Source organism: Ciconia boyciana, chromosome 4 (assembly GCF_034638445.1).
Source record: "Ciconia boyciana chromosome 4, ASM3463844v1, whole genome shotgun sequence".
Lineage (NCBI taxonomy): Eukaryota > Metazoa > Chordata > Aves > Ciconiiformes > Ciconiidae > Ciconia > Ciconia boyciana.
Window position 1 is genome coordinate 79,955,062 of NC_132937.1, and position 24,331 is coordinate 79,979,392.

The 24,331-nt window shown below is 38.2% G+C and overlaps 1 protein-coding gene across 4 annotated transcripts in view; it reads right to left on the bottom strand.

Moving 5' to 3' along the window:
• The window catches only part of EPB41L4A (erythrocyte membrane protein band 4.1 like 4A), a 139,708-nt gene that overhangs the window by 37,708 nt on the left and 77,669 nt on the right, over positions 1-24,331 (bottom strand). For all 4 annotated transcript variants that reach the window (XM_072860301.1, XM_072860297.1, XM_072860299.1 and 1 more), the window contains 6 exons: positions 23,716-23,803; positions 21,506-21,594; positions 21,053-21,116; positions 10,853-10,944; positions 9,828-9,905; positions 5,860-5,972 (listed from right to left, as the gene is read on the bottom strand). In XM_072860301.1, coding sequence (XP_072716402.1) covers positions 5,860-5,972; positions 9,828-9,905; positions 10,853-10,944; positions 21,053-21,116; positions 21,506-21,594; positions 23,716-23,803 — 524 coding nt within the window. The remainder of the gene's footprint in view (positions 1-5,859; positions 5,973-9,827; positions 9,906-10,852; positions 10,945-21,052; positions 21,117-21,505; positions 21,595-23,715; positions 23,804-24,331) is intronic.

Here is a 24,331-nt window from a genome sequence, read left to right on the forward strand (position 1 = left end):
CGGACCATATTGTTTTGCATGCAGATACATTTAGCTTGCCTTTTCTAGGCCATCAAATACATAAAATAACCCACTACAGTAATTTGGCCCACAGAAGTATTGAAATCAGCAAAGATATGACTTTTTTGAACACAATAAATAATTTCAGTACTTCACATACTACTGTGTAAGTGAGGTAGCTTCCAATTAAGCCCCTCAGAGTGCTCATAACTGGATGGAGCAATAAGAACTCATGCTCCAAAACATGTTATAGCTATGAAACAACTGCTAGAAAAAGAGCCAAGGGTCAAGTGCTATAAAAGTAATAGCCACCTCCAGAACTGGTCTTTTGCTATGTTTGGCAATAGCCTTACCATTCTGCTGACACCTGGTCATCTCTGGGTGTCAGGTGATGGGGGGCCATGCGATGCAGAGTCAGTCCACCCGAGTGCAGAAAGTCTGTGATGCCTTTGCAACTCCTTGAGTGCCCTGCAGGAAGACTGGTGCTGCAGAGCCTACATGGGGCACCTCAGATTTTGGAGCAGCCAGTACCAGTAAATCCTTACAACTTCAGCAGCTCCTTCTTACTGTTGAGTTCCCTGGTTGCCACTCTACTGTTTTAACAAGTACTTAGTTGAGGCAAAACCAAGAAAAGACAACATACCAGTGACTATCACACAGAGGCAGAATCCACCCAGAAATACAAAATAGTTTTCTACTGAGACAAGACCTCATATTAGCCATATTTGACTCCACCACTGCCCACAATGAGGACCTTTGCTTTGCTTTTTTTTAAAAAAAAAGCTTTTGCTGTACAATTCTTTTGTACAAATAACTAGCTTAATTAGGAGCTTTCTGTCCACACTTACAGAAACTGTAATAATTGTCTTTAAGTATGTTCCACCTCGTGTATCTTTTACTAACTATAGCACTGTTCTACCAACATACACCTCTGCATGATACAGTATCCCTAACATAAAAGAACAGACTCCAGAAAAACTGTCCAAACCCTAACCCCATTGCAATAACTTATCTGTACCACTGTTTCTTGCATGCCAAGGTAATAGGCCTCTCAAAAATACCTTAGATAGCAAGAAATCTTGAACATCTCACTTGTAGCAGGTTTTCCTGGTTGTTTACCTTTTGTCAGATAAGTTACTGTCAGCATTCACTGCATTGAACTTTTCCAATAAGTTTAATGCACACACTTCGATTCCCTTTTACAGCCATCTTGATGCTGATAGGTGCATTCAATTTAAATAGACTATTACATTTTTAAAAACTCAAATGTCCAAAACCTCAGGAGCCTGGCAAACTAATTAGCTTGTCATGCCTGTTTCTTATCAACTAAAGCCATTTCACTGACGTTATCTGGAAATAGTGTTTGTATTTAAATCTATTAATAAGAGCAGAAGATAGTGTGAACAAAAGGAAAACATGCAGTAAGAGCTCATGCTTTGCACTGTGTGTTACTAAGAGCCTATAAAAATGAATGGACTTCCAAATATCTACACTAGCGTAGCCTACTCTGTGGTAATCTTTATTTTCCAAACTAGTTTCCAAACCTGTAGCCTCAAGGGTTTGTGCTCCTCACACCACATGCATGAAATGCAGAAGCAGTCACATCCATCCTTTTACAAAGCCCAGGATTTAAAATAAACTTTAAAGTGTAGAGTTCAAAGTAAATAAATAAGAAAATAGATAAAATTACCCCAATACTCATTTTCTAAAATTTAACTTTCAAACCCAATCTCACAACTTTCTGGGAAAAGATTTGTGACTTTGAATGCGCCAGACCAACAGTTCTAGCTACCAAGGCTACCAGTGAGGTTGTCGAAGCAGGGTAACAATAGGCATCTGTGGTAACATGTAAGTTAGTCAGGGCAGGGACTGCGACTGCTTGTGATTACTTAGGGATTATTATAATACAGACAGTACCGTAATTTTAATACCCACTCCCGATTCTCCACTGGCTTTTAAATCAGAATGGCAGCACTTACTTTACACTAGTTTATACAACTACGCAGTGTGCAACGCAGGGACAAATCAAGTCCTCAGCTACCAAATGACAACAAACCCTAAACAATGTGTTTTCCAATGCTGAAAAAACTCAGACCCACAGCAACAGGTCTGATCACATCAGTGTTTGTCCAGAGAGGACGTTCCCAAGGAGCCTTTCGCATGCAGCATTCAGCCAAAAGAATAATGAACGCTTTCACCCTACGCAGTGTTGCGAAAGCTGAACATTATCAGTCTTGCCGTATGAGGGTAAGACAGAATAATGAGCATCCTGTTCCATGTTTGAGTTATGATTTGCAACCAGAACAAAATGCAACTGTAACTCCCTCTCAGCTGAAATGAAATGGGGAGAGTAAGCAAACAAAACAAGGTACGCATATCTCACATATAAGACTTTACAGAACAAAACAGAAAAACTCCTCCAACTGAACACCAACTTAAATGCCAACCACACACCCAAAAAAACGCCACACACCCAAAAAAAAAAGCACTAATATAAAAACATTGATTGCATAGCCATTGAAGTTTTCTGGTCTGATTTTTCCCCTAACCCTAGAACAACTGAGATATGAAACATATTAAGCAAGTGACAAAAAGGAGGTTACTGCATTTTAAACCACTGTAGTCTGGATTCTAGGAAAATAACCTGCCATGCTAAAGCCAAACTGTTTACATTGTCTATCCTATCAGGGGAATCAGTCAACAGCAGTGGCTTTTATACAAGAAAGCTAGTTTCTCTCTGTTCACAGTATCATCTCCTTCAATCCCCCTCTTAAAGAACAAATAATTTTTACTGAAAACGTAAAAGTAAGTATTTTCTATCATTGCCTTGGCACCTACTCCAACTCTTAAGCCAGAGTTCACCAAGTGGCTGCAGTCCTAATGACTTCAGCGTACTTTAATGGACCAATGAGACAAAGAAACATCATTAGTCACTCAGCTCTGCGAAAGACAGCTAACCTCTACCTTCAGGTGACAGAAAAAAATAGAAAAAACACATACTATGTAACTGCAAATAACGCCAGAACATGTATACAAAAAGAAGGAACAAGGGAAAACATCTTAATGAGATGCCAGAGGTTAGAGGCTTCAGCACTTCACACACACCTCTACAACGGAGGTAATGCAGGCTGCTACAGCCATGCATTTATAGCTACTGGTTCATCTAATTGCCCCCAAAACCACTGCTGTGGTTGGTCCCATTTACCAACAGACAAACAAAACAAAACAAAACCAGAACTGGATGCAGAAAGGAAGCTTTTCATGCACCTAATTTTGCAATCTCAAGAAAAGGAAAAAAGTAAAGAAGCAGGTGAGTAAAGATGCTGAACTTGGAGAAACTGGAAGGAAAATACTGCATAAGAACTACTTGTAAGTTGCTACTGGGTTTTGGGAGAATAAATGGAACTCTGATTTTCATTCCAAAAAGCTAAATTATAAGCCATGTCCAGCTGGATCCTAATTTAAGTGGCATTTGGCAGAAAACACCTTAAGAAATACATAATACATGCAAACTAAAATCACCCTGTTTAAAATGTTGAACAAGGCATATTTAATCTTATTACACTATACTAGAAACACACAATTAAGAACAAAGGACTAGCCATCAATGACCACCATCAGCATAATCTCATTATGCAAAAGGAATATTTATTTTAAGAAATGTCATATTATTCTCTCATACATTTCAGTCAGGGAAAGTTTTAAGTAACTCATAAGACTGTTTACACCCCCAGCCTCATTTCCGAGATAAAAATTATTCTGTAAAATAAAATCTACATTGGATTAGTATTTTTAAACAAGTGATGCTTAAAATATATCAGACTTGATTTATTGTGTGAAATGGACTTTGCTATATCCAAGAACCATTTTAGGTGAAAGGGTGAAAAGGTGATTTATCCTAGTGACATGCAACAGACTGTCATATGGTGTCTGACACATGGAGGAGAAGTAGCAGTAGTCTGCCTTCAGCATCTGAAAGCTCATTTAAATGGAGAAAGAGTACTAGATGTCTATCTTTGTGAATACCCAAATACAAAATGAAAACAATAAAGAGTAAAAAATATGCTTATTTACAGGGAAAGATGGAATTTGAATGACATAGCTCTCTTCCTTTAGCCCATATTTTAAGTGGGAAATGAAACAAATTCATTTAATTTAAAAATCATTTGAGGTAATACACCTACCCCAGTGGAAAATGACTGCACACTTGGAACACATGGGTAATCAATTAAGTTGAATTAAAAGCAAAACAACGCAGATGGAGGATACAGATTACACAATACATATGAGTAAGATGGTGAAAAAACAGCCTTTTTATTTTAAAGTAAAACAAAGCATTTAAATCCACCAAAACCACAAACACACGTTGCTCAGAGAATTCTGCATCACACTACATCAGAACAGGCCATGGGAAGGTTTCAGTTTTCCTCACAATTCCAGTCAAAGAGACTGAAAAAAATCAACAAGCACAACACACACACCCTCGCAGCAATATAGACTGACTTTCACTGCCTGAGCTAAGGCAAACATTATTTTCAATTAAGGGCTGAGTTTCAGCTGACAAGTTTACCTCTGAATAGCCACACAACTTCCTGCACAACTGAACTGGGGACTAGATGAGGTGGGAAATGCTGTTCGTCTTGAACTACCACCCTAAGAATGGGACAGCTCAGCTAACAAAAGTCTAAGTCACTACTAGGTTCAAGGGTGAACAGCTTCTTGTCCTCTTAGGCACCCAGTGACAAATGCAGACACAACAAAAAGATATCACAGTCAGAAAGGAAAGCAATCTGTCTCTTCTTACACTTAACTAAATAAAATAAAATGTAAAAAAAAAGAATCTGTCATAAACTGCTTTTATTTTCCAAGGGCAATACTTTTAATTGCACTTCAGGACCCACTGCAGCTAAAAGGCAGAACACACCAGCTTTGTTCCTGAGTCAAAAGAAGGCATCTGGAATAAACACGGGAGGTTTCCAGATGTATATGCCTGTTCTCTTTTTAAAAATGGGGACTCTCAAAAGTTTATAATGCTGTACTAGCCCGTGATAAAGATGCTTGCTTACATTTTAAAGCCCAGATAAGTTTTTTCTCAAACTGCTCACACGCATACACATATACTTAACTCCGTGCATGAGTTCAACTGAAATCTGCGTGACTGCTATCATAGATGAAGCTAAGCATACATATGTAATCACATGTAGAACTGGAGCTTGACATTAGAAAAGCTTTTTGCCTCTATTACTAAATTTCAGGAAACATCCGTTATTCTGGGCATGAGTCCTGTGATCCGTGCTTAATCTTACATATTTCCTCTAACATCTGTAAAAACTTCCAGCTTCCCCTGACATCTTCAGCGTGCAGAACAGATTTCCAGCTCACGCATCTGAAGCATGTTAAAATTGCAGAGGGCATAGCACTACCTTCTGTTCCACTTAGTATTAAAATAAAGGGATACTGCTCTTGAACTGGGAAGAGGATGTACAAGAGAGATACCTTGGGTCAAGCAGCTGGAACAATGGGATACCAACCAAGAAACACAGGTATGAAATTCTTTAGCGAGAGACCAGACTCCTGGAAAAAAGCATGTTCTCACTGCCTGTTTTCAAACTTCCCTTTCATACTTTACATTAGACCTACAAACATGGGGTTTTATCATCCCTTTCACTTTTATCCACAAAGCTGTAATTTTTAGATCCAGTTAGGTCAGTATTTATACCTAACCTTAAGGCAAAAGAGAGAATCCATTCTGAGAGATCTTTGAGGACACTGCAGCAGTTCTGAGTCATCTCTTGAAAACAAAATGAACCACAGGCAGAAGAAGACATCTCTCCACAGGCCCAGCAGAGAAGGACTTACCCGTCTGTTGTGTTCTTTTAGGGTAAGTCTTGCTGCGGCTTCTTTCAATGCTCTGGTCAGGCCGTGGGAGCTGCACAGAAGGGTCCCTGATCATTTGCAAAGATGTCCTGCCACTTGAAAACACAACAAAATCATGGGAAAACACTTGGAAAAATAATCAAGAAACAGAGGATCTTTAGACTGAAAAAAATGCTTAGTGTTGGGGCAGCATGTTTTGTTAGCTATTCACTTCTCATCCCAGCTCTAGTTCTCCTGCAGAGTAGCACTACCCTGACTTTTATTTTGAATCAGTCATTGGCAGAATCATCAACAGATTGTGCCAATCTCTTTTATATTGGGTATTTTCAGGAGGAACTAAGCAACTAAAACAAAACGCTGGTTTAGTGCGACCTTTTGTAACCTTGAATATTCTAACATAAGATTTTCTTAAATAATTTGATTACTTCCTCAATTCTTTCTGTAAGTTTTTTATCTCAGGAAAACACATATTTAACATTGTTCAGTTCCAGTCAGTAAGGGGCTACTTCTCTGCCATGTGGAATGACAACCTAAAGGGCACGAAAAACCCCGTGCAAAGCAAACTGTAATAAAGTACTCTCACTAGCACAGGCCCAAATGATAACAAATTGAGTAGAAGTCCTGATTCCTGTTTACAGTGAGGCTTTTCTTCATTGCACAATTTAAATAAGTTATTAACATTAAATCAATTATTTTATGCTCATTTTAATGCTCCTCTCCATGTCACTAAGCAGAATAAAGTATTCATAACAAAAATGTAAAACAGGCCTCATATTCCTCCCCAAAACTCCATGTTTGCCTCTGGAAACTTACTACACAAGAGAAGTAACTGTTAGTATTAACTCCCAGTTGCTTAAACACCTGCAGTTTGATGACTTAGGTATCATACTAGCAAGTGCCAAGCAGCTATACAAATTACATATGTAGATTTTCTGAGTTATGTGAATAGACTCCACTAGGATGACTGTATTTTCACCAATAGCCCCACAGGGGTAGTCAGCACTGCAGTATTTTTATCTTCTCAAAATTTGTAAAAGAATTAAAGGACAAGAAAAACCCAAATTCTAACATTACATCACAGTAATGCTGGTTTTTGATACTCAGTTTAATGGGTTTTTTGCTCCCAAATTAGCCAGAAAACACTTCTACTCAGCTTTTAAGTTCAGCAGCCATGCCAGTCTTGCAAATTCCAGAAGCAGTTTTAAGAAAACCTCTGAGGATAAGACCTTCCACTCACACTAACATCTCCTTTGGTATTAACTAAAGCATCTGATCTTAAGACAAGGAAATTGCTTTCCTGAAAGCTTTCTGCCACCTAACAAGAAGTACCTAGAAGATTTAAAAAAAAAAAAAAGAAAAGAAAAAAAGCCAAAAGATAATGTTGTGGTCCCCTTACATAACACAGTCAGATGGTGGGATTATGGTTTCTGCTTTGAGCTAATGATGATACACAGCACTGTCACTGCTTTTGGTGACAGGGGACCAAAGGCAAAGAGGGAAGACAATCAAAGCTGATGGATAAGCAAAGAGAAGATTTTCAAAGCACATGAAAGTGCTGTTACTGCTGCTCTGAATTCCAAGGTGAGAGTTAACATGTCAAACACCAATTGATTATCACTATTTATCATTAACACTGTATAATCAATACGGTGCAACTAGATGACACAACCCACATTTACTAGAACACCCACTCAGGTCAGGGGGAGTCCTCAAGAATCCCTGCAGCAAAACAGGGAACACTTCATACTAGAAGGGAAATATATACTTTAATGTGTTCTAGACAAAACTAACATTATAAACCTAGCTGTCAGTAATGACCATCATCCCAACATAGCAATCCATATCACAGATCACCCTTGAAATATCTTTAAAAAGGACGATGAACTTCCGAAGAAGACGAATGCACCACCAGCAGGAATAACTCATAGTGAACTGCTTCATGGTTTTTTTTTTTAAATTGATTGGAAGGTCCAGGTACATACAAAGCTTTCTCCTCCCCAGCACTAGTACCCTGCTCCAATCTGCTGAAATGGTCCCACAGAAGAAACTCTCATCCACAGTACTCTGGCAGGAGTCCACTGAACTCCTATCCAGTTTCACAGACGAGGTTATCCGGGTCAGGATCCAACTAGAAAACCTAAAGGCAGTACAATCATTCTCCTATTATCTACAGTAAGAAGAATCTGGATCATGCCAGATAATGTGATAACCCAAATAATTTGGATTATTCTGAAATATGTTGAAGAAGATGGGACAGAAACACACCAGTGATCCTGGCTGGAGAGAGTCGACATTCAGTCACACGAGCTCAGGCTCAGCACTGGCATAGTGATCTCTCCATCAGTAACACCTTCCTTACAAGCAAGATCTTACATCCAAGGATAACAGACAGTTGACTATGAATTCTGATTGACTGATGACAAGTGTAATAGAGCTACTATTACACACTGCTATTAGCACCTACCACAGATACTAACTCCAATCCAGGAGCTGCTAGAGAAATTGGGGGTTATGGTTTTCTTGGTTTTAGGAAAGTCTTCCTAAGAGGCAGTGACAAAGAACCACCTAACTAATGATTGCCAGCCTTACCCATTATGATCTACGTATTCCTTGAGTGATAGTGGAAATACAGACAGGAAGGATAGACGGACAGACAAGCCAAAAATAAACCTAAAGAAACCTGGTATATTTGCAGGCCATGGAAAAAAACTCTACAATTTGCCAACATAGTAAACAGGGTCTTTTCACCCAGCAGCTTCAAAATAACTCCAAAAGATGAAAAACTATTTTTATCCCCACTTGACCAACAAGGAAAATGAAAATGGAATAAGAAAGGGGCCTGGCTTTCAGATGTGGTTTTGATTTACTGCTTTCCACTCTCCCTTTCAGGTTCACTGAATACGCAACTCTAAAGCAATTCTAAAAATCAGACCATAAATTATTTGGCTCAAAATTGCTCAGCCAATGTGACAGAATTGGATTTAAAACAGTGGTCACCTATTGCCAAATCAAGTGCCTTACTCACTAGACAAAGACTCTGTCATTTCAACAGACTTAAAAACATAAAGTCTCAATAAAACTCAGTAAAAACTATTGGGTTTCTGACATCTTACAATTTTAACTACATCCTATATTCTTCTAGTCCTTTGTGGTACAGCAGCTAGAGGATTTTAAACTCACTCTCCCTGTCACATCTTCCTCTGTATCACAGTATTAACTGCCCTTTATATCACACTGTCAGCTTGGTTAGGTCAGGCTAAAATTGAGACTAAGTGCTCCCTGTACATCCTTAGTCTGAAGTTTACTGCATCTTTCAAGACTTGCAGCCTTGAATGCTTATCCAGCTTTGCCAGCTATTCCAGTTAGAAGAGATACCCCAATCTCTCTTCAGATCTGCCCTCATTTTTATTCTTACATCAACAGCACTGCACCAGCAGTACTGCTACAGGATTAGACATAACCATTCGGATTGAGAGCCCTTGCCATAGCTCAGTTGCAGCTGTAAAGAAGGGTATCACTGTTACAGACTTTATACACTTCTTTGCACCAACCCTTTGGTAATTCCCAGAAGAAAGGCGGCAGCCAACATGCATCCTCCTTTTGGTATTCCCCAGTTGTCCGGAAAAACCCTTTAGGACATGAACATAATTTCAGGACTTATAAGGAGATTTTGACTTAAAGCATTGCCAAGGCTGCTCTCACTTTCACTACGGGCTACAGCAGGCCCTAGCCAACTCTGGGGATCTGGAGAATGAGAAGTAACTCACATTTGCCCCAAAACTGCCAGACTCCCAAGGGGAGTCTGTTAAAATGGCCCTGATTCATGCTTTGTCAGCAGAACTGCTCTGAGTCATGGTCTGGGTGGGGTTTTTCTTTCATTGGAAGAAAAGAGGAGAAAAGAAGGAATGAAGAAGGAATTAATTGAAGTTTAAACAATGAAATAAATTCACCTGTACCGATGTTTATAACCTATGGATCCAAACTTGCTGAATTTTCTTGACAGAGAGTTTGATTCATTCTCTGGCACTCTATGTAGTTTGAAAAATAAAACAACACAGTAAGTTACATAGATAGGTCTCAATTACAGTCCCCTTCCCAAGAAAATAAAAGAGAAATATAAATTTTAGGTTCCAAAAAAAAAATTTTCTGCTAGTTACTTTTCATCCCTACCTCCAGGCAGACTCCTTTGAGGTTGAGAGCTCCACAAAGCCACATGTTTATTCCCTTGTCTTTTGACTACACACTTCTTTATTTCAGGGTCTACTGTAAACTGCTGGCAACAGCAGCCTTTCACTTAATATTTCACAGGAGCAGGCAAAAACATCATGCCACAGTAAGGAGACCACAGGAGGGATTCTGACCTTACTCATTTACAGCGCTGCTAAAGCCAGCCCCAAGAATCCCATCAACCAGTTCCTAGCTAGACACCCTTGCCCATATCTGTTAGTGTTTTTGCAACAGTAAAAGAAAGTGTTTTGAGATGTGTAATATTGGAAACATTTTATACACTTCAATAAGCAAAACCTTATGGAAATTCAATGAGTCTTTCTATCAAAACCTGGAATTTCTGTACATTGTAGGAAATAGTAATGTCTAAAATCCAAAGGCCTCACTCAAGTCAATGCTGCTACAGAAAATTTGATGGTTAAATACGTAAAAATGTATATGGCTGCTTAAATCCTGCCATATACATTTGTGGATACTTCTGTTAAAGCTTACTTTATGCAAACTGAGATACTGTTTTGAAAAGTATTCAAGACAAAAGAAACCACCAAACTACCCAATTTTAAAATTATTGTTCCACATCATTGTAAAAAAAGGGAAGGCATCAGCTTTTAAGACCATTCTATAATCAAAAGCAAAAATGTGTTTCCAGGCAGCAAGCCTGTGTTACACCACTCTGTAGGTGTAACAAGGTTCTTACTCAATATAGTCTCCCTCCTTTTGGTAACGAAACCACAACTTCATTGCTCACCTGAAAAACGTATGATGTTCTACACAGCATTTCCAGAGATGTTTGCATGTGACCTTGTTACGTGCTTCAAAAAAGAAGGAAGTTTCATTGCACTGAAAACAAAACAAAACCAATCAATGTCATCAGGAGGGATTCTGCCAGTGAAGTGAATCTTCATTCACTGAACACAAGAACCAACCATCTCATATCAATGCACATAAGAAAAGACATCAATATGAAGAAAAGCAGGTCTATAACTCTGTACAATTCTTCATTTAAAAGAGGTTTTCATTTTGGTTTCTCATTGCCTGGAAATAATTATTTAAAGAATCCATTCCTTAGATACAGAAAAACAGAAGAGAAAGGAGATAATTGAAACACTTCTGTTCCTTCATTCTTTTCATAGATATCAGCTTTTTTCCTAATTAAAAAGCACAAAGTTTTTTTCAAATAGTATGTTTCTGATGTTTTCTGAAACCACACCTCAGATGTCAAGAAAAAATATATTCACAAGGCTCTGTTTAACAGTGTACAAAAGGGCAAGAATAAGTGAAAGAAAGAAACTCAAGATTTGTGATAAACTAATATGAAGCAACAACACAGAGAGAAAATGCACAAAACATACATGTAGAGAAGAACCAAGGTAAAACTGGAAATAAAAAAGATGACAGGAAGGAATTTAAAAAAAAAATTAGCTAACTTCAGAATAATTCAAAATACTGCTAAAAGGTCAAAGGTAAAAGCCATAAAATCCACCTTAAAATCTCTTAAGCAAGACAACAAAAAAGAATATACAAAGCTTAAAATCTAATCACTGGAAATTGGCAGTCAGTACAGTAGACATGAGAAAAAGGCAGAGAGATGAAAGAGAAGTCAGACATATACAAACTATAAAATACTTCCAATAGACAAGAAGAAGCAACAGGCATATCACATTGCTTGTTTCCAACAAGCTAAACATCCAAATACGTTCACATAAAATACACTTCCATATATTTGTCACTCAGTAAACTTAAGTTCTCAGTTTTGTATCTGTGATTTGCATAAAGAATGAGTAGTCCCACTGACTTCAGTGTGAATCCTCAGCATGGTACGATACTGTCTGTAACAAAACTGAGTCCTAAAACCATTTCCCCAACATGTGGATTACAAAGGGGGTATGATTCATACCACTTTCAGCAGCTGATTTTAGGAAATGCATGCCCTTGCATTAGTTATACTTCTGCAATGCCATGCATACATAGGTAAAGAGTTCTGGCAAATTTCTCCTCCTCTTCATTTAATGAGGTATGGTGACCTGCAAGCACTTTGCAAACTGTGAACTAATTCAGTATGTTCTCTAGAATTCAAAATTTCACCTCTAGCAAAAACCAATTATATCTCTATCAACAGCTGTCAGGTAGCCTCATAAAATCACAAATTAACTGCTCAAGCACCCTTTTCTCTACCTTGAAACAAATAACAGTAAAAATGACAGAACTTTGCCCCTGTGGTTAGAATAATCGAGATTTCATTCCCTGATTAAAAAAAAAAAATAAATAAACAAAACAAAACAAAAACAAAACACAAAAAAACCCCAAACCAAAAAAAACCCCAACCAACAAATTGGAGACATACACATGAGCTTGTTTTCCCCCATGGATTATTTTAGTTAGTTTAATTGTTGGCTGGAACATTCCCATGGAATATCCAAGGAACGAAAATCATCCTCTAGTCTTCTCTCAAAAGCACATTTTCCTCTCTAGGGCATCACAGCAAGAAAGGGGAGTACAGTAAGATATACGGCCACTGAGAATAGTGAGAACCAGGATTTATGCTAGCTATGCATAGCATAAAATGATTATATAGTAGATTAGTCCCATAAATATGTTCCTACAGTTCCTTAAAATACAGTTTTGGGCTTGATAAGGATCTTCATCTCTCTGCAGGATTCACAAGGGGTTTAATGTGGAGAAAAATAAGTTTAATTTATAAAAAGTAAAACCAGAAACTTAAAAACTGAAGCTCTTCTAAAACAGAAAAAAAAATCTAAGTAACTGGGGAAAAAATTTTTTAAAAAAAAGCTTCCTGGAGAATCTTAAAGATCGTCAAGGAGAAAAATCTATTTATACTAGAATTTTCAAGAGTAACCATATTGCTCTTGCTCTTCTGGCAACCAGAAACAAGAGTCTACCCAATGAAAGATCGTACTGCGTTTTTACAGTTTTAAGAAGACATGTCAAGGGGTACTTTTCATTTGCTGATTTTACAAATAACAGAAATGTAGCTTCAGATTTTATGATTTAATTTACATTACAATTTCTAGATCGGACTGTCATCTGATGTGATTTCATATAAACCCACACAACTATAGTCACTGGTGCGCTTTTAAAGAATAATATCAGATCAGGCCTGTGGTATTGCGAACTTTATGCAATATGATGAGTCAATTTAACTGCTGTTGGGAAAGAACTCAGTGACTCACTTTTAATATGCAGGATCTTGCTCCTTCTTTGTCCACTCCTAAATTTTACTTTTAGGCAAAGAATCCTCTGCTGCACTTAAATTTATTTTATAAAGAGAGAGATTGTGGGCTGGGGGAAGGGAAGGGCAGAGAGAAGCCAGGGGTGTTTGGGGTTTTTTTAAAGAGACTTTTTAAAATAAGGTATTTCTGCCCTATCTTATTATTAGCCCAGTTCAAATGCCACTGGAATTCAGGGAAAGATTCCCATCAGGGAAAAGGTTCTACTTGTCCATTTTTTCTTCTTTTTTAACTTAAAGTTTTGGAATTTTCCTATATACAGAACAAATGGCACATAACACATGAAAATCAGTAAGTGACTAAAAGAGGGACAGTATAGCTACATTGCCACAAGATTCAAAGATCTGACCAGCAAACATTATTGATTCCGTCATTTGAAGGCATTATTTTCTAAGGTGGAAGAAAGCTCACCTCAGCTGATAAGAAAAAAGTTTTGATGATTAACTACGTGCTGAAACATCTATACTCGGTATGCAGCAATCAAAGGCACTCAGGAAAAAACAGCATAGCCCTACAGATCCAATTTATCAACAAGTTCTGGAACTCAGATCTGGAAAATGAAACAACTGCCTAAAAATCAGGGGACAGACCAACAAGCTTTCTGATAACACAGTGAAGTTTATTTATTTGAATTTGAAGGAAAAGTGCATGTCTGAAAACTATTGCCTCTGAATGGATGCTTGTAAGAAGTCAAATAGCACAGTTAAATTTTTACTAAAGAGAGAGAAAGAAAGCCTGAAACATTCATCTCCAAGGTCTTTCACCAACACAGAGGAGACAATTCATAATTCTTTTACCATTTTTCACCTTTTCTGTGAAGGATTCAGTAACTTGCTGCAACTAAGTCTAATATGACACTGCATACAGCACAACTAGGTTTAGGACTTCCTCCATTTACTTTTAAAGATTTTTTAAGGCTTGCAAGAGTACTGTGATTACCCTCACAACTTATAAATGCATATATAAAAATTAGGCAGTATTGAATCCAGTACTGAAAAGGTTTAATCTTTCTCCCCTAATGGAATAAATTGACTTGTATAGGTAAAGGAAGGATGACCTTACCTGTTAACATCATGAACTTTTGTTTTTAACAAAAGGCAACATTTTTAGCATATTGAACAATTGGAATTTCTTACAGGTAGTGAGAATTAGCTGGGGTTTTTTCTTATTATTCTCACATATCTGAACCAAAAGAAACAAAGACCTATTGTACTTTTACTAATGATTTATAGGAAATTACAATTCCAAACTCATTCAGTGTTGTTTGGTGCCTCATAAGCTACTCCCTGCTACTCATCCTGTTGTTTTCGGAGCGCCCAGTGTACTAAAGGTGAGGCATCATAAACCACGATGGATCACTGCTTCCAGAGCAGTCCTGGTCATCTGCACGCTCTGCAGATCTCCCCTCTCCTTTGAACCAGCTTTGGTGTTTGTCTATTCTTTCAGAAAGCCAGCTGTGCTCACCAAACAAGCAGAAAATAACTTATTTTTGTACGGTGATTTTTGATCACATCTGTGACTTGCACGGGCAAGGGAGGGGGCAGGACCACATAGCCAGAGGCTGCAAAAGGACAGGCATACCCTTGCAGCAGTACCTAGTTGTTGAGCTCTTTCACTACCTTCTTCTAATCCTGAAAAAGGCAAGACACTAAAAAACTGTGAGGACAAACATAAAATATTCCTCTCCTTTTAAATGCTTTAAAATCTTGTCCTGCAGTCTCCAAAACATGCTAAAGCTCATATTGCCATAGCCTCACCACCATTTTTAGCCATGGGAGGAGAGCTAGACTAGCACAGGGGATGCAGGTAGCTTGGCTATACTACGAGCTTATAAATAGACGGGCACTCAAACTTGTAGCCACAGCCCTTATCTGTTCTATGCTCCTCTCAAATCAGCCAGAAGACTGATCTGGCAGGGCCTTTGGGATCTCCACTAAACAGTTGGTAATTGGTACAGCTCTCCACTATACACCCCACCCACACACACTTAACTCGAAGACTGAAAGCATGTTACTAATGCCTTCAAAGGAGACAAGTCAGAGGGGTCATTGCTCTCCCTAACCACAAAATGCCTCTGGAACTGCTAGAGCTGACATACTAGCTCAGGAGTGACCACACTGCGCTTTGCAAACAGTTCCCAGCTTGCTCTGCCACGCCAGCGTGATTACACAGCTTTCAAGCTCAGGGCTGCTTTGTGCCCAGCTAGCTCAGTGCCCAGGCAGGGCAAGCTCAAGTCTGCCTGGAAGAGAAGGCACACACTTAAAATGACAGTTCTTCCCTCTAGAGGCCAGAAGATCCCTTGTTTGTGAAGTTCATGGATTACTCCAAAGATAAGAGGGCCACTATCAGTAGACTTACACCCGTTCTGTGGAGCACTGCACCCATCCACAGATCAAAAACGTTTTGAAAACCTATGATTCAGGGCAGGTTTTAGCTGCTATAATTTGTGACAAGACATATATTGGTTCCTACCAATCCAGGCTCAGAAGATGAAGAAGAAAAACCCAAACCAAAAACCACAGTAGGAACCCTGCCAGCACACACACCACTTTTCCTAGTCACACTGAATATTAATATAGCGTAAAGTGGGATCTTGCCCCATTACAGAGCACACTGCATGTACATGTAACACAAATATTAACACTAGCTCTGAAGCTACTGCTTCCCAACATTATTCGTTGCCAGATCAGGCACATACCTGGATACTATCAATTGTTAACTCCAGTAGGAAATATTCTGTCTTTATATATTTACATAATGCATGCCAGTCATAGCTTATGTAACAGACAATGTACTATTACTGGTTACACAGGGTCAATCTTTAAGAACATTATACCAGTCAGGAATTAAAATTAGTAATGCTGTGCCAGTTTGCATAAAGCATGTCAAGATTGAAACAAACATATCTCAGCCTCATACTATACCAATTAAAAAAAAGACTAAAGAAGAACTGATTAAAAAAGCTGACAGTAACACCTTAGTAGCAATGTATTTAAGTTTATGCAGGAATTTTAATCCTAGTTCTCCTGCAAAAATGTTCATTACTGAAGATTTTGCTATCAAGCCTTGAACCAATCTTACACTCCTTCTACGATGGCTCAGAAAGTGCTTAAGAAAAGGCAAGAAAACCCCCAACCAACCAAAACAAGCCCAAACCATTCTATATGATGTATTAACACCACTATGCTTGCTCACATCGACCCTCCACTACCACTCTGGCTTAAGTGCAAATGCAAATGACACAAAAGTCATTTGTAATTCTTGAACCATAATAAAAATCAAGATGCTTGATCTTGATGCTATTTTTGTCTGGAATTGAAATCTAAGCTAAACTGGACTTTAGAACAGGAGGAACATCTCTTCAAACCCTGTTCAATCTTCCCAAGAAACTGTGAGAAGAATAAATCAAATTAAAAGTTTCTGCCTAGAACTTGTAACTGAAGATGGAATATAATGTGACAGGGCAAGAAGGGATACAGCTGAACCACCTTATTAATGGAATTACTTTTCAGACTTCTGACACTTACAAAAAGCAGTTTAAAAAAATAAAGCATATTTCCAGGGTTTTCTGAAACTATTTAAAAGAACACAAAAATCTTGTATTTAGACAAGTTTCAGCCACTAGAATGGGGAGCATTATGCGCTTTGGAATTGCCCTGAAGTTCCTCTAGCTGGCATCAGTGGTTGGTATTGCTCCTGAAAACAGCCTTTACCAACTTCACCTTATAAATTCAGCTGAGCTGGGCCTCTTCATCTGACTAAGCAAGACTGCAGAGGAAGGCATGTCTTGGAAATGTGTAAATCATTTTTAATCACATGGTTTGGGGGTTTGTTCTAACTTGAAAGAACCCAAATTTCAAAATCCCTCAAAACAAAAATTTCAGACTTCCAAAAGACCCTACTCTTACAACAAAAAATAATGAAAGCAAGTGTTTTGCACATTCAACACTTTGTGGTTTGGTGAAAGAGAAACATGAAAAGTAACAAGTACAGAAGCTTCGCATAAACTCTGAGAAGGAGTGAAATCATTCACTTGCATGTTCAGACACAGTGCAACCAAAGTAAAAAGCGCTGTTACAGAAAACAGTATGGGTTTGTGGGGAACAGCACAGAAGTACTTGGTACCTACAGGCAAAAAGGCTCCACATCTCTCCCTCCTGCAGATTATTACATTTACATTCCCAGCCTACACAATCTATCAAAGCATGTTTTCTCTATTTTGTTTCATGTCCTTAGTTGAGAGAGAAATCTAGGAAGCAAGCTGTGTTCCTCACATGGGGAAAGCACAGAGGTGTGCTGTGCACCCCTTTGATTACCCACTTCCACATAGTGCATCCATTGTGACTAGGTTCCGTTTTGCTGCATTGGAGCAGTGCAGGGGGGGCGGCTTTGGCAGCCACCGGTACTGCTGGATTGTTTCCAGCAAGGTTGCTCAGCAGACATGTACGCTACCAGGAACTCTGCACAGGCATCAGACGGATCTCTTAGGTTTTCTTAAAGGACATGGCATGAAAATACACTTCTCTCATCTTCAAAAATTCTTTGTGATTGTTCATCATGTTCAGGGAATCCTTCTGTGCAGTTCCCACAGGGGAAGGGTTCCTAGTTTCATGCTGATGCTTAGTGGTTTCATGGAAAGTCTAGCATGTTTCTAGCTCAGAATTCACAGTATGGGTCCAGTTGGGAGACAATGAAATACTGATTCAATGATTAACACCACTGAAAAAGAGTTTCTGTCAGCTGGTCCAGGTCATTACTGTCACATGTCAGGATAACTCACAGACGGCCAAACATTAAGGGCAGTATTTTGTTTATGAAAGGGCAATAGCAATAGCCTTAGGGAGAAAACATATAATACAAGCAAAGTAGTAAAACATAAAACCAAAATACTGATGACCATGCTTGCACACAAGAGCAACAGGTATGCAGGAAAAACATAAAGAAGTTAAATATACAGGAAGTATTCTCATGGAAGACATATGAAGAAGTACAGGAGATTACAAAACAGGAAAGGTGAAGCACCTTTATTATAAGACAGTAAGCATAAATATCTTCTGCTCAGTAAATCGTCAAGTTTATGAAAAGTGAAACAATGGAGACAAAAAACTCAGCAGCCATAAATACGGCTGACACAGACACCCCACAGTGTATTTTTCAGGTATGGTCCTGTACAGTTAGACTACCATGTCTGCCATCTGTCAAGGAGATCAGGATGCCCACTTTCACCCCGTTAGTGGGAAGTACACATTCAAATTCCTTCAGTAGGTTTGAAAAAAACCTCAGACAAATTTATTGAAAGGGAGAACGAGGAAGTTATCACAAGTAACCTCATGCAGGGGAAGAGCAACACTTCATTGGTACTAAAAGCACCAACAACTTCCTCTTGATGAGCAGGTGTACTCGTGAAAGATGCTCATCAGTGTGAATAAAGGTAGCTAGTGTGTGGAAACACAAACCAAAATCCAGCCTGTAGTTTTCACTACAATATGGAAAATGTGATTCACACAAAGCACTCAATATACTCAGAAATAATTTGTTTTTCTTATTACATGATGTTAACTCCTTCACTATATGCCATAAAGCTCCATCTAAGATACAGGAAAGTCTCCATTATTTCTTCTTTTCCTGATTCTTTTCTGTCATTCTGTCCCAACTAACTGGAAACATGTAACACATTCCAGACTTGGTATACCACATCTGAAACAAGGAAAGTGTTAATTCCCTGGGCTGTACAGTGATATCCCGGGAGCTAGGATGAAGTAAAAATGGCACGTTTACTCTCCTATCATATACTGCAAACTCATGTCCCACATGGAAGGACAAAGTGATAGTATTTCTTCCAAAAAGCGGAAGAATAAAAGAAATTTGTGAATTAAGTTTTCAAGCAGTATTGGAACATACAGTCATACAAATACACTGATGAGCTTTTCCTCCTTTGGGTGCAGAACAGCATAAATTGTTATGATGGCTTTAATCCAGAGACTAAGGCTACTGTTTACTTATTCCAATACATAATTTTGTTCAAAATAACAGCACCAGAATGTTTAAAAAAACAGAGATGAAGATTTTTCTGGGCCATTTTGGCCTTTCCTGATCTTATTAGGATATGAAGCACTGTAGAAACACTTCAAATGAGTATTAGTTGCAAAGGAGATTTTAATGATGGTACACACCCTTGTACTTACTGTTCTCTTGAATTATTTCCTAAAAGTACCTGTCAAGACTTGAAATTACCAAGTGCTGTCGAAGTGTTTGCCTTATGATCACAATAGTAAGCGTTCACCAGCCATCAACATTCACACTCTCAACTCAAGCACATTTTCCAAAGCTTCCAGGTTTTCTGCTCAGCATGTTAAACCTTTGCAGTTCCACATGGTTGAGACAAAAACTACAAATGTGACATCAAACAGAAACTACAGCATCACTTCAATACAATTCACTCTAAGTCAAACTTGGACTTGTTTATACATGAACAGGCATTCACCCTTCACATGAAACATTGAGAAAAGTTTTCCCAACCTTCCCCCAGCCTTCAAACAACTCTCTGATTTCAACAAACACAGCATCAGAAATAAAATTCCCATAGATCACCACACCACACCACACACTTGGGAGTAACAAAAGCAAAACTTGCCAATACAACTGCACAAGAAATGCTTGTTTTCAAGAATTTGAAAAAAGAAACAGAACCAAGACAACCAGCCAGGGGTACACTTACATTTCCTAGAATGCACCAAACATACCAAATGACCTCATGGAAAAATCATGGACAAGACTAACAACCACTACATAGAGGAATGAAGATACGTGGATAATCAGGAAAGGGGAATACTGCCAGCAGGTTAATACTTCTTCAAAACTATAAACTTTCAGGCCTAATATTCCAAAGAGACCTACAAAGTATTTTCAAAAAATAACTCAGCAAACTAAACTTATAACTCAACCAGATACCAAAAATCACAGACTGACTGCAACTATTTGTTTTATTACACTTCATAATTTTCCCTACATCCTCAACACTCTCCTCCTCCCCCGCCCCACATGCTTCATAGAGGATAAATATATTTCTCTTTTTTCCACTGACTCTATCTTAAAACCTCTTCTCTTGCTATCAACCTGCTATCCTTGCTTCACTGGAACCAACATTGTTTTCTCTCAAATGATCTAACAACACAATGAAGTTAAACTCTGACAAATGGGTTTTGAGCTATATGTTATGTGGCTGCTTCTGTTTCCAAGGTACAAAATTACTTGTGCCTCACAGCTTTGTGAGTTTTCCTCCATCCACATTTTGGTTAATATTAGCTTTCCCTGTATATTTAGCCTAGGTTAAAAGCACTATCTAATACCATAAACAAGGCACTGCAGAAGTAGTCTACTCTATTTTACAGAGCACGATATAAAATGATAAATATTATAAAATTCCTACTTCAGTACTGTTCTGCTGAAGTTCTCTCCCCTTGCCTGCAAAATGTGGACAAAAAATCTTTCTTCCTCCTCTTTCTTTAATAAAACTGCAAGCACCATCAGGAACATAATTTTCTTGCAGTAACTATCAATAAAATTAATTTCACTTTGATGGTTTCTTGCAGTAAATTTCAATAAAATAAATTAGACTTTGATGGACACACAAAATTTCCCACTTCATTAGACCTGAGATTACTTTTTTTTTTTCCTTTCAGGCTTAAATAAAAACTTACATCTTTTCCCAGGACTCTAAGTTCAAACTGTGTTTCCTTGAAGTGAACTTTTGTAATTCTAGGCCTGTAATATTGGAAAAAAAGACAGACAGAACTTCATGAGACTTTATTTTCATGCATAATAAAATATAAAGTTGTATATATTTACATACAAAGACAAAAAGGAATTCACAGGTAGATTTTTTTTTTCAGGTATGCACCAGGTATCAACAGAAAACTAGCAGCATTTAAACATTTCCGCATGACTATGATAAAGGTCAACTATTTTTTTCAAAACTTGGATTATCACAGAATTAAAAATCTATATAATCCAGACAAAGATTAGGAATTCCAGCTATACTTTTTTTTTTAATAGATAAAATTAACCTTTCAAATAGATATCACAAATCAGACATTTCCATACAACAACATGGTTATTGTTTTAGCACAGACTCCCATTTAAATTATACATACCAGAAATATTTTCCTACTTGTTTTTTGTTCTTGTAGACAACAACTCCTATGGGTGTTAATCCTAAAAAATATTCAGATTTGTTTTCACCCTAGAAAATAAAAATGCATGTCATTCATACAGTTGCAACTTGTATTACTGTAGCAGTGAGGTCTAGTGAGGAAGTCAGCCTGATGACTGACTTGAACATACTTTCACTCTCTGTGCAAATTAGAAAATAGTACTTGATCTGCTGACGAAAACTTCTATACAAAAGCTGGTAGGCACAGAGGCAAAGAGGCAAGAAAGGATGGCAGTGAGGGAAAGAATGGGAGATTCCACATGCCATGGTGAAAAAGAAAAATAACTTCTTTTTTTAAGGAATTACTTTCAGCTATTTGTCAAATGGCCAAAACTCGGATACTAAACTCTTTATTCAGTCATGAACGCAACAGACATCCGACCTTTCAGCTGAAGGTAAATAGTGATTTTCTGACCTATTCTACTATAATATAACCTCACAGCTGCCTTCTCCCTCCTGAACCTGCGTACTGCTACCAAGTGAAGTAGCTCCTTTGAGAGATTCAGAGCATTTTGTTTAGAATGGGTAGCGACATGCAAGGAACAGCCACATGCATCATCTCCACCAAAGGAAACCGTTCCTGAGGTCAGTATCCAACTTGCAAACTGTGTCAGGAGAGAACAGGATGAAAACTCTGGTGCCAAGTGGCAGAAGGCCCCTGCCTCCCCAGTTTACCATCAGTAACCAAAGTCAGATGCACCCTACACTTGAAAGAGTACAAACCTTGGTGCAAGAGATCAAAAGAAAGTCAGATGCAAAAGCTCATTTATCTGCCTACTTGAGGCAGTGAGGAAGAGTCCTGCAAACTCTAAACCAGCAGAGCATGAACCACAAAAAATATAATCTGTCAGACGGACTGGCTGTAGAAAGTGACATTCTGTGTGACTACTGATGTGAGAAAACTCAAGCACACCTCCACGAGCTCTGGCTGTGCTCCTCCTCCTAACTGCTAAAGGCAACTTTACTTTTAATATAACCAAGCAAGGAAAAGAAGTAAATCTCTTCATGTGTGCAGCTTCAGTCTCAAATGAGGGCTTCTGTTGCTGTTGTAATATAAATAGAAAGGATGATATTCATGGGTTAGACTTAGGGATATTACAAGTCACCCCTCATTACCCAGGCAGGGATCTCATTGCACAGCAGAAGCAAGCTAAGAGAAAAAAAAATTTCCACGCTCTGCTAATTTAATATGATTTTGTTGGATCATGTTGAATCTTGTTCCAGTAACTCCTCCAGCTTTCTATGGGTGGGAGGGGCACAGAGCTTGGGATATGAATACAATTAAGCCACAGGGTGTATTAAAAAGTACTTCATATTGCGAGCTACACAATTTTCAGCAGGAAATACATACTTAATCTTCTGGTAGTATCTTGATTTCTTTTTCTTTCAAGTAATTTTACAAAGTACCGACATCTAACTCAGTGAACTATCTACATTACAACTCCCCATTTGAACTTCTGATTTTCTTTTATTCAAAAAAACTTGCCACAAGTGCAATTATTCAAACAAGATAGAATTATGTTTCCACCAGGAGCACATAGCCTCCAGGTGATAACTTGGATCCAATCCCAACATACATGCTGTTTTGCAAAAGTGGAGGGGTTTGCTGAGGCAATACAGACAACTTGCAATGCTGCAAGATACAGCAGAGGAAAAGCTGGAAACATACCCTGAATCTTCAGCAAAACCTTCACAAAGAATATTAAAAAAACCCAGACAGGCTGCTGCTACCCCACCCTAGTTTTTGCAATGATATTGAAAAGGTTTCAGGACAGAGTTTCTGTTATTTACACAAGAATAATGTGCAAATTCTTGTGTCAAAGACAAAGGTTATAACCCTCTCTCATGTCTCCTGACACTTGCACTAAGTAGTTCTTATTTATCTGAATTGTTTTTCCCAGAGTATAACTGATTGTCTTTTATAGGTGTAATACAATCACAGCCTTTCATCTGAAAACCATTAGGCTTCTGTATGCATGAATCACTAAATCCCCTCAGTCTGTAAATATATCTTCCTTTGCAATTCTTAAGTACAGCGTTTCCTTTCAAGTTATTCTGTGGCAACTAAACTATATAAATACTCTCCCTCACATTAGTAGAAGAAAATTTTTTTCATCGTTACCAAGTTTAAAATATTTAAACAATACTTACATAAACAGGATGGAGATCGACTCCATACATTTCCAAGGATTTGGCCACCCCTAAGTAGTTCACTTCTGCCTCAGCAGGAACTTGACCCCTGTAAACAAAATTCTGTGTAAGAACCTTGCACTTCCAGTCAACATATTAAAATAGATCATATTAATAAATACAGTTTGCTGGGCAGGTATGCAACCCTTCCTACCATTTGTTTAGACTGTCATTATCCTTTCAGCACTGTACTTCTGCTTGCTCCAAGTGAGACTGGACAGTAGGCACAAACTTTTATAAACTCTCTGTTGTAAGATCCTACCACAGATGTATGCTATCATATAGGCAATGTATGCCTACTATGGTGTCTAATCCTTTCCCTGCTGTCACAAACACACTCCAGACATTCCATTTTTAGGCTTGAATATGCAAAATAACTTTTTTTCCAATAACTACATGATTATTAATAAATCAGGAATGGAATCATTGACTAGGGTACTATTTCGTCATAGCAGTGCTGAAGCTACAAAGGATTTCTGAAAGCAGAGTTCACAGAATCACAGAATCGTATAGGTTGGAAAAGACCTTTAAGATCATCAAGTCCAACCGTAAACCTAACACTACCAAGACCACCACT